The sequence below is a fragment of the Chenopodium album genome, chromosome 5 (assembly GCF_948465745.1).
Source record: "Chenopodium album chromosome 5, dcCheAlbu1.1, whole genome shotgun sequence".
Classification (NCBI taxonomy): domain Eukaryota; kingdom Viridiplantae; phylum Streptophyta; class Magnoliopsida; order Caryophyllales; family Amaranthaceae; genus Chenopodium; species Chenopodium album.
In genome coordinates, this window is record NC_137838.1 from 56,064,969 (window position 1) to 56,080,872 (window position 15,904).

Consider the following 15,904-nt stretch of genomic DNA (forward strand, 5'->3'; position numbering starts at 1 on the left):
CTATACCGTCCTTTTGGATGGCTTTAATGTAGAACTGTAGCACTTTCTGGCTTCCTGCCTTTCTCCCTTGATAACTTGCACACCCCATCTAGTTGGGAATTTTATTACTTGATGGTATGTTGACGGGACGGCTTTCATTCTATGGATCCAAGGGCGACCGATGATGGCATTGTAGGCTGACGGGCAATCTACGACGTTGAAATGCGTTGAAAGGTTGACGCCCCCAGCAAATGTTGGTAGCATGATCTCTCCGCTTGTATAGAGAGTCTTTCCACTGAAACCTACGAGGACTGTAGACTTTCTGACGACATCCCTGGCGTCGATCCCCATGTCTTCCAAGGTGCTTTTGAAAAGGACATTGGCTGAGCTTCCTCCGTCGACCAGCACTCTTTTCAGCAGGCAATTGCCGATGGTCAAGGATATCACTAGGGAGTCATGATGCTCTTCTCGATAATCTCCTAAGTCGCAGTTGTCGAAGGCAAGGACCATTGCTTCTAGGGCTTTGTCTTGGTTCGATCTTGCGTCCATGGGGACGGCTTCTTCGGGGTTACCTGTTCTTGCTATTTTTCTAGCTGCAGAATAGGTTAGTCCACAAATATCAAAACCACCAGTAATAACATTGACTACCTTAGTGACCGTTGGTCCTTTTGGCGGCTGCTGAGGGTCTTTCTCCTGCTGGGGCAACGCTTCTTTGTTGCTTGACTTACCTTTTCCCAGCAGCTCCTTGAGATGACCTTTCTTCAAGAGGAAAGTTATTTCTTTTCTCAGGGCGTTGCAGTCTTCGGTACGATGGCCATGATCACCATGATAGTCGCACCACTTGGATTTTCCTTTACTTTCATCTGGCTTGTCGCTCTTCCTCGGCCAACGGGCGACATTTCCAAAAGAATGAAGGGCATTCACCACGCCCCCAAGGTCGACGCATAATCCATATTCAGCAATGTCGGGGTATGCGTCGACATCCTGCTTCTGGGATCTATCGACAGGAACTTGAGCAACGTTAGTTTTAACATTATTGACTGCATTTACCTGACCTGGATTGTCATAAGGTCTACGACGCCAGTTCTTCCTGTCATTAGGCCTCCTAGTAACTCTGTCATTGCTAGGGAACGTCGAGGGCTGGAAGCCTTTTCGAATGGCGAGGTCGTCCTCCAACCGCATTTGTGCTAGGGCGCGAGTCCTGACTTCCTCAAAGGTCGTGCATGGATACTTGGTCAGCTCTTTGTATAGCTCTGAGTCGTCCGTCAGTCCTCTCTTGAAGGCTTCGATGGTTGTATGGACGTTGTACCCTTTGATGCCGATCATTTCCTTGTTGAACCTGCTAAAGTAAGACTTGATAGATTCGCCATTTGTCTGCACGACGCGGTAGAGGTCGCTGGTCTGCTTCTCAACTTTGCAATTGTTATAGAACCACGTTTGATGTCGCACATCCATTCAAGTGCGGGCCCTATAAGGGTAGCTCCGAAAGATTTGCATAGGACTGGCTCGAGCAGGTTGCGAGGGATGGAGTGTACTGCCATATCCGCTGCTTGTAATGATTGACATGCTCCAGCGGGCAGGTTCTTCCGTCATAGAGCGACGCTGGAGGAGGGATGTGTAGACACCCAAATGTGTCTCCCCAAAACCAAACCCAGTGATGAGTACCTTTCACGTCGAATCATAATCGAATGAAGCGAAAGTGTGGAAAGTTTAGTGTTGCGGATAGTTTTAATTTCTTTTCTCTTCTCTCTGTTTTTGAAAACTTATTTTAAGAAAACAGCCAATCCAGTTTGGTTGGTCCATGATATGGGTCCAATAGTAGTGTAGTTGGATAGGGCTTGACAAGAGCTTTCCAACGATATATTATAAGCCCAATTCCGATGAATATTGAGGAAGTTATGGCCAATTTACTAAACCGAGCCCGGTTTGAGCCTTATATGCGTCCCAATGATATAGGGGAGGGCCTAATATGATTTATCATTCTTAATGCAATTAGGAATGGTTTTAGTCTTCTAGATTCTTCTAAAATGTTCTTTTCATTCCTAATTCAATTAGCATTGATAAATTGACTTTTGTTGACTTTTCAGAGTTTTAATTAAAATCAAAGAGCATTTTTGAAGAAAATACAATTTTATCCTCCTGTACGGCAATTTTTATCTGATTTTAAGAAAAATGCGTAATTTTCCAGATCAGCGCCAAACGCCAGCTGTAGCGCCTGGCGCTAACGTTGGCGCCTGGCGCCAACGGCCAGCGTTGGCGCTGGTTCTGTTTTCTGTGCGCCAGAACTCTGTTTTGGTATTTTTATCTTTTTGGATGATTTTCTCTATAAATAACGTCGTAAAAACTCCGTTTTGATTCACCTACAACCAGTTTTCAATTCTCTCTCATTCTCTTCAATAATAATATTCACCAACTCTCATCAAGATTCTCTTGATTTCTCTCTCTCTCTTTTTCTAAACTAGCTTTTACATACAAAATTCCGCATTCATTAGATCTAGATACACCTAGCCAAGTTCGAAGTTTCCTTCGCCCTAGACGTGAAAGGTTTAATTTCTGAGGGTTTGGTCCCAAATCTCTATTTCAATTATTTAATTTAATTGTTTGATTTTTATTATTTTCCTTGAAGTTACTAACGTGTGTATTTTGTTATTAGAAAGAGGTACGAGGCATCAAAGTAAGTGCTTTAATGGTTTTTATTGATGTTATGATGTAGAAATCATGTTTAGACTGTTATGATTCCTAGTATCATGTCTAGGGTAAATTTAATATCAAGTATGATTAAAAGTACGATGCTTCCTATGTTCTTCCTAATATTTATGATTGTTAGTATCATGTTAGGGTTAAAGAATTAATTTTTATTGCTTAGTGACATGCTAGGGTTTATTATTAATCTTGTTAGTATCATGCCTAGGATCTTGTTATGCTTTAACATGATTATTATTATTATGATTATTACTATTATTATGATGATTATTATTATGATTATACTTTATGATTTATGATTATAATTGTTTTAATTTATGACCATGATTATTTTTAATTATGATTGTTATGATTATAATTTTATTATTATGATTATTATTATGTTGCTTGATTATATTTATTGTTATTACTTGATCACGCCTTTTATGTATATTTAAAGGGAATTTGTACTTGTAATCACGCTTAATAAGATAATTAATAATCTTGTTTAGGGTTAATATGATTATAATTTCAAGTGATCGCCAATAATAGTTTTATTTGTGCATTAAATTCAACCAACATAGATTGAACAGGTTTAGGGTTAATCCTATTGATTGCATGTTAGTCAGAAAGCGCACATGAATACGATCAGAATAAAGTAGAGGCCTATTATTAGGGCAGGTTCAATCTCTTTTAGGTTGGATTTGTACCTTCATCCCCAAACCCTTATTTGGTTCAAGACCTTATGGAGTTAACGATCTCTTGGATCGTTAAGGGGTGTAACCTTCACCCTGTGAACGGTTTACAAGTTCCTAAAACTTGTTGGCGACTCTTTTGCTCTATCTTCTTTCCCTTTGGACGCCACCGTACTTTAGTGTACTTTAGTCTTCGGGGGACGTCTGCCATTGCAATTTCTTCTACGAACGGTGACGCGGAAAAACCGTCTGCTTCCTCAGTAATCGTCGGGACGGGCGCTCCTGGCAGCCTCTTCCACAGGCGAAGCAGCTTGGCGTTTTGGGCCTCAATATTTCTCAACCTCTTAGCTGTAGGGTCTGGCTCGTCCTCTTTTTCTTGGTCGTCGAGTTGCTCTTCCTCATCGTCGTCTCCGTCCTCCCCATCAGTGTCTAGGTCCATCATGGTGGGGATGTCGTCGGTAGGGCGTCGCACGGCGATTGTTACTGAGGACATAGTCCAACTCCTTTCTGAGCGTCTCCGCGGTCTTCTGACTCTATTCAGCGATTCTAGCGTTCTCCGCTTTCTGCTGCTCGAGCTCCTCCCGCGTCTTGCGGATTTGTTCCATGAGTTGATCAATTGTCGGGTTGTCTTCAGATGAAACCATGGCGATGGGATGATTTGTTGATATGGAAGGTTGTTTTTTGTGATTTTTTTTATGGATTATCTAGTCGTCGGCCCCACGGTGGGCGCCAAATTGTTTATACCAAATTTCGCCTAAGGGCGACCTAAGGCTGGGACGTACGACGGCTAGAGTATTGAACTTCGTAAAGTGTAAAAGAAAGCTGTAAAAGACAAAGTATTTGATTACGCAGAAAACCCAAACACGGGAAAAACTGCGGGTGGGTGCAAGACCACCGATTCACTATGAGAAACTGATGGTTACAATGATTGCGAGAATGTTATAGTTTAAATTCTAGAGAGCTTTGTATGAGATGATCCTAAGTGATACAATTACTCCCCTATTTATAATAGAGCTAACTAGGTTAACTACGCTGTTCATAGAGCCGTTGGAGTCGTCCAACGTCTCCCTTGAAAATGGGAAGTCGTTTCTTGACTTGGTCTTTAGCTTATCTCTTTGTTGGCGACGAATATTTAAAGGAGAACATCTTTGATTTTTGGGGGATAAAACTGTCGAACGAATATACACTGAGGACTTGGTCAATCCGTCTTTCAAGGGAATTCTGTTATCTTCGCTGCTTGGCGTTCCCTCTGACGTGCGACTTGACTTGCGTCGAGACGAGCCTAAAAATTACCCATAACAGCAAACATACTGTCTTTGCATATAGCAGTCAGGCCCATATCTGAGCCGGGGCAACCGGGGTGGCTGCCAAGGGCCCCAAATCAAAGAATCATTAATGTTTCCGTAGCTTAGTGGTAGATACATTTGGTGAAAACTAAACTTCCCTGATGTCACGGGTTCAAAGCTTCAGAAATCCACAATTTATTTATTTTTTTTAATTCCTTTTTCTCTCTTTATTACTTTAAACCTATCTCGAAGTAAGACCAATAAAAATTAGATACAGACTACTACAACATATTTTCTAATTTATTTTTTTTTTAATTTTTTTTTTTTTTTGAAACACTCCTCAAAGGGAGAATTAATTAACTAAATCCAGAGTGGCTACAGAAATAACATGATTGGGAAAATCAGAAAACCACACTCTTTGGCCAAAATCCCAAGGTTGGAGATGGGCCAAATTATGTGCTACCCTATTGCCACTACGCTTAACAAATAGCCAATTAACTCTAGTAAACTTAGAGCTCAAAGCAAGAATATCCTCGATCACCAAATGGAATGAGCTAGCACCCTTCGATCTTTGTTGCAAGGCTTGGACGACAACAAGACAATCAGACTCCACCTCAATATCTCTATATCCCGCGTTCACAGCTAATGTGAGAGCCCACCAAACCGCCTTAGCTTCAGCTATTCTGGTCTCCCAAACCTCCTTGCACTGCCAAGTCCCACAAGCCACGACCTCCCCATCAGAATTGCGCACCACCACACCCAGCCCACTGCCACTTTCTGCTAATAACCCAGCATCAACGTTGAGTTTCAGACGCCCAGTAGAAGGGGCAGTCCACTTACTCTGGAACTCAGGACTATTCCCACATATTGCAGTCCCTGGTGAAGCTACTGCATCACGAGCTTCAGCACTTGTTCTCAGCGCATAGCTCAATACGGACTCAGGATCCACCCTTTCATTAAGAATAACAACAGAATTTCGAGCCCCCCAAATTGCCCAGCAAATAGTAAGCAGATTATCCCAGTCCACATCCTCCAATTCCTTGAAACAAGAATCCCACCAATCCAACAACGAACAACATCTCGCCTGAGCAAGCTGATCATACGGGCTCTTATCCCAGATACTCTGAGCCAGAGGGCAGTCTTTAATGGCATGCATCACTGACTCCACCTCCCCTCTACATACTATACAACAATCATCAAACTCCTTCACTCGAGTGCTAATCCCTTTGCGAGTTGGCAAAGCATTTTGACTCGCACGCCAGGCAAAGATTTTAACCCGCGGAAGAACATTCGCTTGCCAGATTTTCTTCCACACATCCACAGTATTAGAGGCAGCCACCTCCTTCTTCTTACAGTCATCACCAAATAGAGCTTTATACGCTGAACTGACAGAATATACACCATCTTTTTCAAGGTCCCAACTCACTCTATCATCAGGCAGCCTATCACTAATAGGAATGCTAAGAATTCTGCCTCTCTCAAACGGTAAGAAGTGTTGATTCACAGCTTGGACATCTCATTGCTTGCTCACTGGGCAAATAAGCTCCCCAACTGTCATATCCAAACTAGCCGATCCTCTTGGAGAAATCACTTGACGAGTCTGGGTTCCCGGAATCCACGGATCAGTCCATACCCGAATATGATTCCCGTTCCCTACTCTCCATATTTTCTAATTATTTGAACTTTATAACTTAATCCACAAATTAATTGTAGTTCTATTCATATACTAATTTGGTAAGTTAATTATTTTACTATTGTAGCTAGTATACTTAACTTTCTTTTATTTTTATTACAATTGCACCCAAAATATTGGTACTATGGTAAATTTGAAAAAGGTACTCGTAATAGATTTCAACAAATTAGTAATCAATTGACGTATCTACATAGAGTGAATGATTTCTTGTATTTCATATTCATGTATTATAATACTAATGATATAATACATACCTTCGTTTCCGAAAGTTTTGTACACTTGCTATTTCCACACAGACTCTATAGCGATATTAAACCATTAATTATCTAATTTCGTACTTGAAAAAACTATTACTCCCTCCGTTTTTTTTATATGCATCACTTGGGAATGCACATAGTTTTAGGAGATAAATATAATATTGTGAGTGGGTGAATAAATTATTATAATAAAAGTATGATGGGACCATGAAAGAGAAAGTATGTGAGAGAGAATAGATATTTTATTATTTAAGTGAGGACATAGAAGAGAGAGAAATGATAAAATAATTTGAGTGGGGTTTAAAGTAAGAGAGAGAAATAATAAAATATAGTATAACTTTACCAAATATAGAAGTGGTGCATATAAAAAAAAAGAACACCCATAAAAAAATGTGATGCATATAAAAAAACGAAGGGAGTATAATTCAATATTTGAAAAATATAAATCGAGACACGTCTAACAAGATGCCACATAATTATATATAAAAGTATACAATAATGAGAATTTATGGTAAATAATTTTTACCGAGTTTGGATACGTATTCCAAAGAGTAAAAAAAAAATTTAGTAATTTAATGGAGGTAGTAATTCGATTTTTATAAGGTTTTCTTTTTAAATAGATGAACTAATTAAATTAGACAATTTGTTCAAAATACTCGTATTAAAAATTATTTTTCTTAATACATTAAACAAAATTATAGTTATGCACTTATGTTTATAGGGCCCAATATATTAGTTTGCCCCGGGCCTCCGAAATCTCGGAAACGACCCTGATATCAGTCAGGACTAACCAAAGCACTAAACTAAAAGGGAAAATGATTTTGGCAGACCAAAATTGATTTAGATACACCTTTTTATAAGAGTATAATTATCTACGATATCCTCATAAAGGGTGTGCCAAAATCAATTGATGATGTGTCAAAATCAATTTCCCACTTAAAGTTTTGTACACCCAAAAAAGATGTACTCCCTCCATTTTTAAATACTTGCTTCATTTCTATTTTTTGCACTATTCATTTATCATACTTTGACTAATGTTTGTGATTTATACATAAGAAAAAATATAGTCGTGTGGGTACTTGTTAGAATCATCTCAATGAATTAATTATTAATTTTCATTTGTTAGAAGTTATACATATTGATAGTTAAAGATATTAGTGATAAAAGATTAGCATCGGCATGCGTGTCCAAGAGAAATGGAGCAAGTATATAAAAACGATAGGAGTACAACAGTTGTAAGATTAGTTGGAAGAAGCAGCAGCTTGCCAGCTTCCATGTCAGTCTCATAGACTTGTGTTCATTAATTATTGATTTATTCACGATTTAGCCATTTTATTTATCAAGGTGATATAAAGTGGAACTTCTTTAGAATTAGAATTTAGTGTCCTTTTAGGACTTTTTTCAAAAAAAAAAAAAAAAAAAAAAAAAAAGTGAGTAAAATAAGATTGTTAAATGAGAGTGAAAAAATTCCCATGACTTAATTCTTATGAGTAAATTTTTTACTTACTTTTTATATCTATACTTAGTATTTAAAAACACAAACCATAATTTTTCATATGACACATGTCATTACAAGTCACTCACTACCACATATGACACATGTCACCCCTTTTGATCTTTTTGTTTAAGTCTTTATACATTCTATAACTTGCAAATTCAATTAAGAAAATGAAGTGTTTCATTTCCATCATAATAAAATAAAGTTGAACCAATTAATATACATCACATAAACATATGAATTGAATTATATAAAAGTTGTCTTTTCAACTAATAGACTTAAAATATAACTTAAACCAATATGTCATTTCATATCCTAAAATCTTTATGTATATATATGTATCTAATAAATTCCTTTATCTTTTCCACAGTTCTATCCTCATTCTTTTTTTTCCTTTTAAGTTTTAGCAATGTAACAATTACTTCGTATTTCATATCAAAAGTTTCAACTATTGAAAAAATACCTACATATGAAATAACCTAGATAAGAACCCGTGCATTAAACGGACCAAAAGGCTAGTTTGTCATAATAGAAGTACACTTTCTTACAAAAAAAAACAATTTTTTTTTTTTTGGTCACAATTTGACTTTTGATAACTTGTGCATCACACTGATCGAAAAACTAATTAACATTGGAATAGTGTGTCCACTAAAAAAATTGGAATAGTGAACACAAGAAGAATAATTGAGGAAGATTTGTTAGAAGTTGCTCTAATACATGATGGGTTAAAAATAAAGTTGTACTCCCTCCGTCCCTAAATTGTATTCCTACTTCTCTCTATTATATGAAGAATAAATGCTAGAAATAGGAATGTAATTTAGGGACGGAGGGAGTACCTAATAAACCAGATGCCAAATTGGCAAATTGCCAACTCCAATTGCCCAAACCTCCATTCTCCTTACCCTTGGAGGGATTTCAAAGGGGTATTTATATAATTACACGTATGTACAAACGAATGCATATTCTGGTATTATTAGATTATCAAATGGTACTACTGAAAATACAAGATACTATATATGCATATAATGGTATTATATATACGTTCAGTTGTACAAAATATATGCATAAATACTACCACTGAAGATTCAATGATACTATATAAGCTTTTCGTGGAACAATCATCATGTAGTCCCCCATCACGTGATACAATCTGACCAAAATATAGGTGGGGTCCATCTATAGACCTCTCTCTTCCTATCTCTCTCCTCTTTTCTCTCTTTACCATGTATTTTTAAACACAAATTTTTGTATGTGGCTGGCCACATGGTGTGGTCAGCCACAATTTTATTTATTTATTTTTTTTAAAAAAATAAATAAGTCTTCTCTCTCCTTTATATCTCTCCTCTTTTCTTAGCTTCTTCTCCAAGTCAAACCACACATTACCAACAACCATATCTCTACTCCACCCTTTTTCTCTCTCCTCTTTTCTTAGTTTCTTCTTCAAGTCAGACCACACATCACCAACAAGCATATCTCTACTCAACCCAATTTCTCTCTCCTCTTTGCCAAATTGATATAATTAAAGCCCGAAATTGTAGAATTTGGGTGTCAAATTGCTGTGAAAATTGCGATTAATTAAGCTTATGATCATCAACAACATTTGAGTAGTGAAATCAATGAGAACCGGAGAAATGTGAGCTCGTTTTCTTCGTGGAATCTTCGATCGAACATTCTTCTACAAAAAATCAGCAACAGAAACAACAATAGTAGTATGAGCAGATTATAGAGTACTTGTAGGGTGAGATTGGTTAAATTTTCAGGGGTTACTTTTAGGGTGTTACTAGTTTAGTTAGGGGTTACTTGTACGATGTTACTGGTTTTGGTCGGGAGTTACTTGTAGGGTGTTACTGGTTTTGGTCGGGAGTTACTTGTAGGGTGTTACTGGTTTGGTATTGGGGCCTACAAGCAACTCTTGAATAAGTAACTCATACAAGTAACCTTGAATAAGTAACTCACACAAGAACCCCCTGAAGTAACCCATACAAGTAACCCTTGAATAAGTAATCATACAAGTAACCCTTTAATTAACTCATTCAAGTAACCCTTGAATAAGTAATCCATACAAGTAACCCTAGAAAAAAAAAAAACAAGTAACCCGTGATAAATACAAGTAACCCCTAAAAAATACAAGTAATCCCTAAATAAGTAATCCATACTAGTAACCCCTGGAGAAGAAAAAAAAAAAAAGTATCCCCTGAATAAGTAATCATACAAGTAACCTTTTAATTAACTCATTCAAGTAAACTCTAAATAAGTAATCCATACAAGTAACTCTTGAAAAAAAAACCAAGTAACCCCTAAATAAGTAATCCATACAAGTAACTCCCTTAAAAAAAAAAAAAAAAAAGGTAACCCATGAATAAGTAATCTATACAAGTAACTCTTGAAAAAAAAAAATTACAAGTAACCCCTAAATAATTAATCATACCAGTAACACCTGAAAAATACAAGTAACCCTGACAATACCAGTAACTCCTACATGCGTGTGAATAGTAACCTGTTATGCGCACGTCTGGGTCAGTTATTTTTGCTGACTTGGAAGCAGGCCACACGGTGTGACCTGCTGCACCAAAAAGGCGTCGATTTTTAAAATATTTTAATGAATGTTAATACATAACATTCCTACATTTCTACTCCCTCTTACGGGGGGTGTTACTCTTTCTCAAACACTTTCATTGGTCGTTACCAATAACCCAAATAGAAGTTGACCAATGTAAAGTTTTGGCCCAATTAGAGTTTCTCTTTATCAAAATATATAAAAACTTCCAAATTTACCTGTCTTCATGGTCTATGTACAAAGGTATTGTAATATAATACATACATAATGTTAATAGAAGATTTATACTATAATTATGAACTTTTATAAACTTATGAACCTTTAACAGAATAAAATTAGGGCAAAACCGTACAAGGATCTTCTCATAGTATTGCTTAGATTCGCTTGTTAAATCTTTCTTGTATGGATTTATGTATAACCATCATAAGACCAAAATAAGAATTAAACATGAGAGTGATAAAATCAGAATTAATCTAGTTTATGAATAACTTTTATCAAGAGCAACCCGTGCTCACCTCAACTATAATGTTCATTACTGAGAACAGTAACACAAGAATCATCTCAATACTCATCGCAGTCATGAGTACCATACACCGTGTGAGCCAGATGACTCGAAAGCAAGACTAGATCTTCTTTCATCCCCTTGTTTTTTCTCTTCTTAACACAAAATAGATTGATAATGTAGCACCATGTCCACCTATAATTTCTTCCCTTCTGCCAAGCTTACTCGCATTTGTCGGCCTTCCAATTCCTATGTATAAGAAAGCGCGAATAATGTGTTTATATACAACAAAATTTATAAACTATAATACTTCAACGAACATCTGAACAAGGCAAAACAGATTGTAAAATGAAAAGAACGTGATAGAAAATTACCACTCCGTTAAGAGATTCAAGGGCTTTTTCCATTTCTGATCTTGTTGAGTAACAAACGAAACCATAGCCTCGTGACTTACCAGTCTCTCCATCAAACAACACTCTTGCTCCCACCACCTTCCCGTACTCTTGAAACGCTTGGTACAAACTCTCTGAGGTAACTGACCAAGACAAGTTACCAACGAACAATTTGTGATCTGTCTCTGGAAATAAGGGCTCTCTTTTCCTTGGATTATCAGCAAAATTCACTCTCAAATATCGCCCACCATATTCCTGCATCGAATAATCAAAGCATCTTATCTTAGTAATTATTTCGCCTTCTGGTTGATCACCCTTGAGCATTGAATTCAAAACAAGGCCATCTTTTTATATGATTGATCTCATGATACCAGCTAATTGCCAAACATGACCAAAACAAAATTTTCATTTGTCAATCCACAAAAATGCTACTTCAAATTTTTGTACGTGTGCATTCAATTCACCTTCCAACATCCGACTAAACCATTATGTTACGATAACAGCCAGTTATCCGTGTTAGAAAAACCATTAAGCATATTAACACATTCAATTCACATGTATAAGATGATTTTCTTTTTTTTATTTAATTCCGAGCCACTTCCATGAGACTGTAACACTTGAACTATTTATTTGATTGAAAATTTAACTTATGATTTCAAAACTAAAATGGTAGACACTGATAGATTCTTACACTTCCATCCAAATTCTCAATAACAGCACTGCAATCTTCAACACTGCTCATGGTTACAAATGCAAATCCTCTGCTTTTCCCTGTATCTCTATTATATAGAACCTGTAAAATGCAATAAATTTGTAATATATCAAAATCGATTATATATTCTTGGTGCAACACTTTGACTAGCATAGAGTATTAGGATGTTGAGTCGAATGTGATAAACTAATTAAGAACATGTGTATAAAATTTTCATTTAACAAAATTTGACACTTAAAAAAAACAATCATTTTTTATACAATTAGGCCATGTTCTTTTCACCTTAATTTTGCTGAACTGAAATTATTTTTATTGAAGTGAAATTATTTTTGCCAAACTTAAATTATTTTTACTTAACTGAAATTAATTTTACTGATCTGGAATTATTTTTGTTGAACTAAAATTATTTTTATTGATTTTCAATTATAATTCTTCTTTAAGAAAATTGAATTTTATTGAAGTAAACTTATTTTTACTAAAATGAAATTATTTTTACTGAAATGAAATTAATTTTACTGAATTGAACTTATTTTCACTAAAATGAAATTATTTTTACTTAATATTATTTCTTTTTTTTTTTTTTTGAAGAAAACTTAATATTATTTCTTTAAAGAGAACATCACAGGGTCTTAATACTTAAAAAAAATAATAAAAAAAATAAAAACACATAGGAATTAATCTATTAAAAAAACAGAAATTAATTAGGAAAGTTTGTCTAAAACTACCCTAAATATAGGGTCATTTGTGAACAACTATCCTTTTTTTTTATTAAGAGAATTTAAGAAAAGTTTGGGTAACACTACCCATTAAAGTTTTCCGTCCAAAAAAAATGTTAATGGGGTCCACTTTTTCACTTTTCCCAATTAATTAACTCCCCTAATTACCTTTTCTATTCTTTAATTAACTTCCCCTAAACCGTAAACTTAAAACCCCCAAATTTAAACATCCTATCAACTACAATGGCCAATTAGACATCATACCAACTGCAATGACCAATTAGTAATTAAAATGCAATTGAATTCAATGTCAAGTCAAAATAATCGAAACCTAAAACTCAATTGAACCCCTAAACCCTAGAAATTAAAACCCCCAAATTTATTTGAACCCATAAACCCTAATCCAAATCCCAAATTTACACCTTAATTATGTTAATTGCGTTCAATTAAAACTTGTATACAAATACAATAAACAATGAATAAAAAGGAAAGTGTGAAACATTACTTTAATAATTGAGAATTTGTGTTCAATTAATTGAGTATAATCTTTTGGATTTTTGAGTGAGAATAGAGGGGAAATTAATTAGGGATGAGAGAGAATGTAATTAGGAGAGTTAATTAAGTCGGAAAAGTGAAAAATTGGGCCCAATAACGTCTTAATTAAAACGTTAGTAGATAGCGCTACCCAAACGTTTTGTAACTTGTGGGTAATTGTAAACAAATAAAAAAAATAGATAATTCATAATTCTTCACAAATGAACCTTTTAAGGCAGTTCACAAAATTTTCAATTAATTAACAAGGTTTTGTGCTATGTCACAACGCCACAACGGTAATATATTAAAGTTAGTTTATACTACTCCGTATATTGTATGATATGGAAATGACCTCCGTAACCCATATAAACACGGAATGTTTCTTTTTTTTTTTTTTTTTTTTTTTTTTTTGACGCAAACACGGAATGTTAATCTAATATATATATATATATATATATATATATATATAAAGGGGGGTTTTTCCCGAGTTTTTAGAGAGCCACATAGGATCTAATTTTCTTAGTGTGTCATATAAGATTATAAATTTTAGTAATAACCAATTAAATAGGAGATTATTAAAATCTTTTATAATTAAATAATTCAAATGCCACGTAAGCAAAATTGGCGAATGAGATTTTTCAATTTAAATTAATTAAATATAAAATATTATCTTTTGATATTAGGAATTTTATCTAAATATATAACAAATTTTAGCACATAAATATATGTATAAAAAAAATTATTTTTAAAAATTCAAACAAACCGTGCATCGCATAGGCTTCATCTAGTATCGTATATTAACGAGTATTTCCTCATTTTGTATAGGGATGCTTGAGTTTCTTAGTGAATTGCAAATTTGCAACTCACTTTGAAAGTCAATATGATATCAGAATTGTACCTAGCCGTTAGTCTGTCTAAATCGGGAAATGGCAGAAACGTTCAAAATAAGAAATTACAATTAAAATATGTGAAAATTGATACCTCAACCAATTCAGGGGTGCCATACTCTTGGACAATACCAGCAAGTTGAGCACTATCACAATGATAAGGCAAATTCCCAAAGTAAAGCTTAGTATTCACTTGAACCTCATTATTGTTCTTTTCACTTGAACCTTCACTTTCAATTTGCGCTTCATCTTTTTCCTGCTCCACATCATCCGCACTCTCTACCACTCCCTCTTCGGCCACCGCAGCGGCTATCCTCGGGGCTCGCCGCTTGTGGGATACGCAAGCGATCGGAGTTGATTCATTTGTAAAACAGTAATGTTGTGAAATTAAGGGTGCATATGATTTCTTTGTTGAACCAAATTTTACTTGGATTGGGTCAGATGGTAGTTGTTTGTTTGATAAAATTGCGAAGGATGGTTTCGGTGTCGAAAGCGAAGATTGCACGGTCGTGCTAGCGGTTGCTGCGGCAGCCATGGGAAAAAGAGTTAGAGTGTGGAGGTTATGTGTGGTGTTTCCCCCCCCCCCCCCCCCCCCCCCCCCTTTTGAGCAGCTCAGGCAGTTTGGTAAGTGTTTGTGATTGTGTGAATAGGAGTTGGCTAAAATATGAGGTTGAGATGAGGAATTTCTGGCCAATGAGAAAAGTGAAGGCTGACTTAAGGATTTTTGGGATAAGGTTATTAGGAGTATTTGGATTGAAAAGTTTTACGAATGAGTATATGACTAATGACTTAAGCACTGTCAAAACAGTTTCACAGTTCGGGTTCGGTTCGGTTTGAAATCGGTTCAGTACTAAACAAGATCAGTTTGACATCGGTTTAAGTATCTCGCGGGTCGGTTTCAGTTCGGTTTAAATAGTTATTGGTTCGATTCGGTTTGGGTTTATTCTTGAGCGGTTTTAATTCGGTTCGGGTTGTAAACGGTTCAGTGCAGCCGGGTAGCGGTTTGTTAACGGTTCAGTGTAAACGGTTTTAATACCGGTTCAAACAATTTCGAGTTGGAAACGGTTTTGAGTTAGAAACGGTTCGGTTCTTTTTCGGTTCAGTTTTATTTTGGTTCGATTTGTTAACGGGTTCGCCTTTTATACGGTTTAATGTTATTCGGATCAGTTACATGTCACGTTTACTAAATTATGGTTCAGAACAGTTTTTTTATTTCAAAAAGTCGGTTTTTAATCGGGTCATTTAGATTCGGGCAGTTAAACGATTTTGGTTTGAAATTTCATAGTACTTGCTAACCTTTTGCTGGTTAACAAGTTTTATATCACGCCGAGACTTCATCACTTCATATTTAGGCATTATATTATATACAAATTCTCATCGATTTTAAAAATACACATCATGTTATTTTCAAGTTTAGTTATACTGGTCTTGCTAGTTTATTATGAAGTAACATAGATTATAAAAGTTTAGTGTATTAATGAATTTTTATTGTTTTACTATCACATTATTAATTG

At 35.6% G+C, this 15,904-nt stretch overlaps 2 protein-coding genes across 2 annotated transcripts; both read right to left on the bottom strand.

The window, feature by feature from the left end:
• LOC145632923 (uncharacterized) lies at positions 1-1,434 on the bottom strand. The gene has a single exon (XM_081685245.1). It carries the CDS (start codon positions 1,432-1,434, stop codon positions 1-3), a length of 1,434 nt encoding a protein of 477 aa, XP_081541371.1.
• A 9,639-nt stretch (positions 1,435-11,073) lies between these two features.
• LOC145632119 (28 kDa ribonucleoprotein, chloroplastic-like) lies at positions 11,074-14,971 on the bottom strand. Its single transcript, XM_081684407.1, has 4 exons — positions 14,485-14,971; positions 12,233-12,334; positions 11,524-11,796; positions 11,074-11,398 (listed from the first exon to the last, which is right to left on the bottom strand). The coding sequence occupies exons 1-4, from the start codon at positions 14,923-14,925 to the stop codon at positions 11,345-11,347; spliced, it is 870 nt and encodes a 289-aa protein (XP_081540533.1). The 5' UTR covers positions 14,926-14,971; the 3' UTR covers positions 11,074-11,344.
• Between the last annotated feature and the right edge of the window lie 933 nt (positions 14,972-15,904).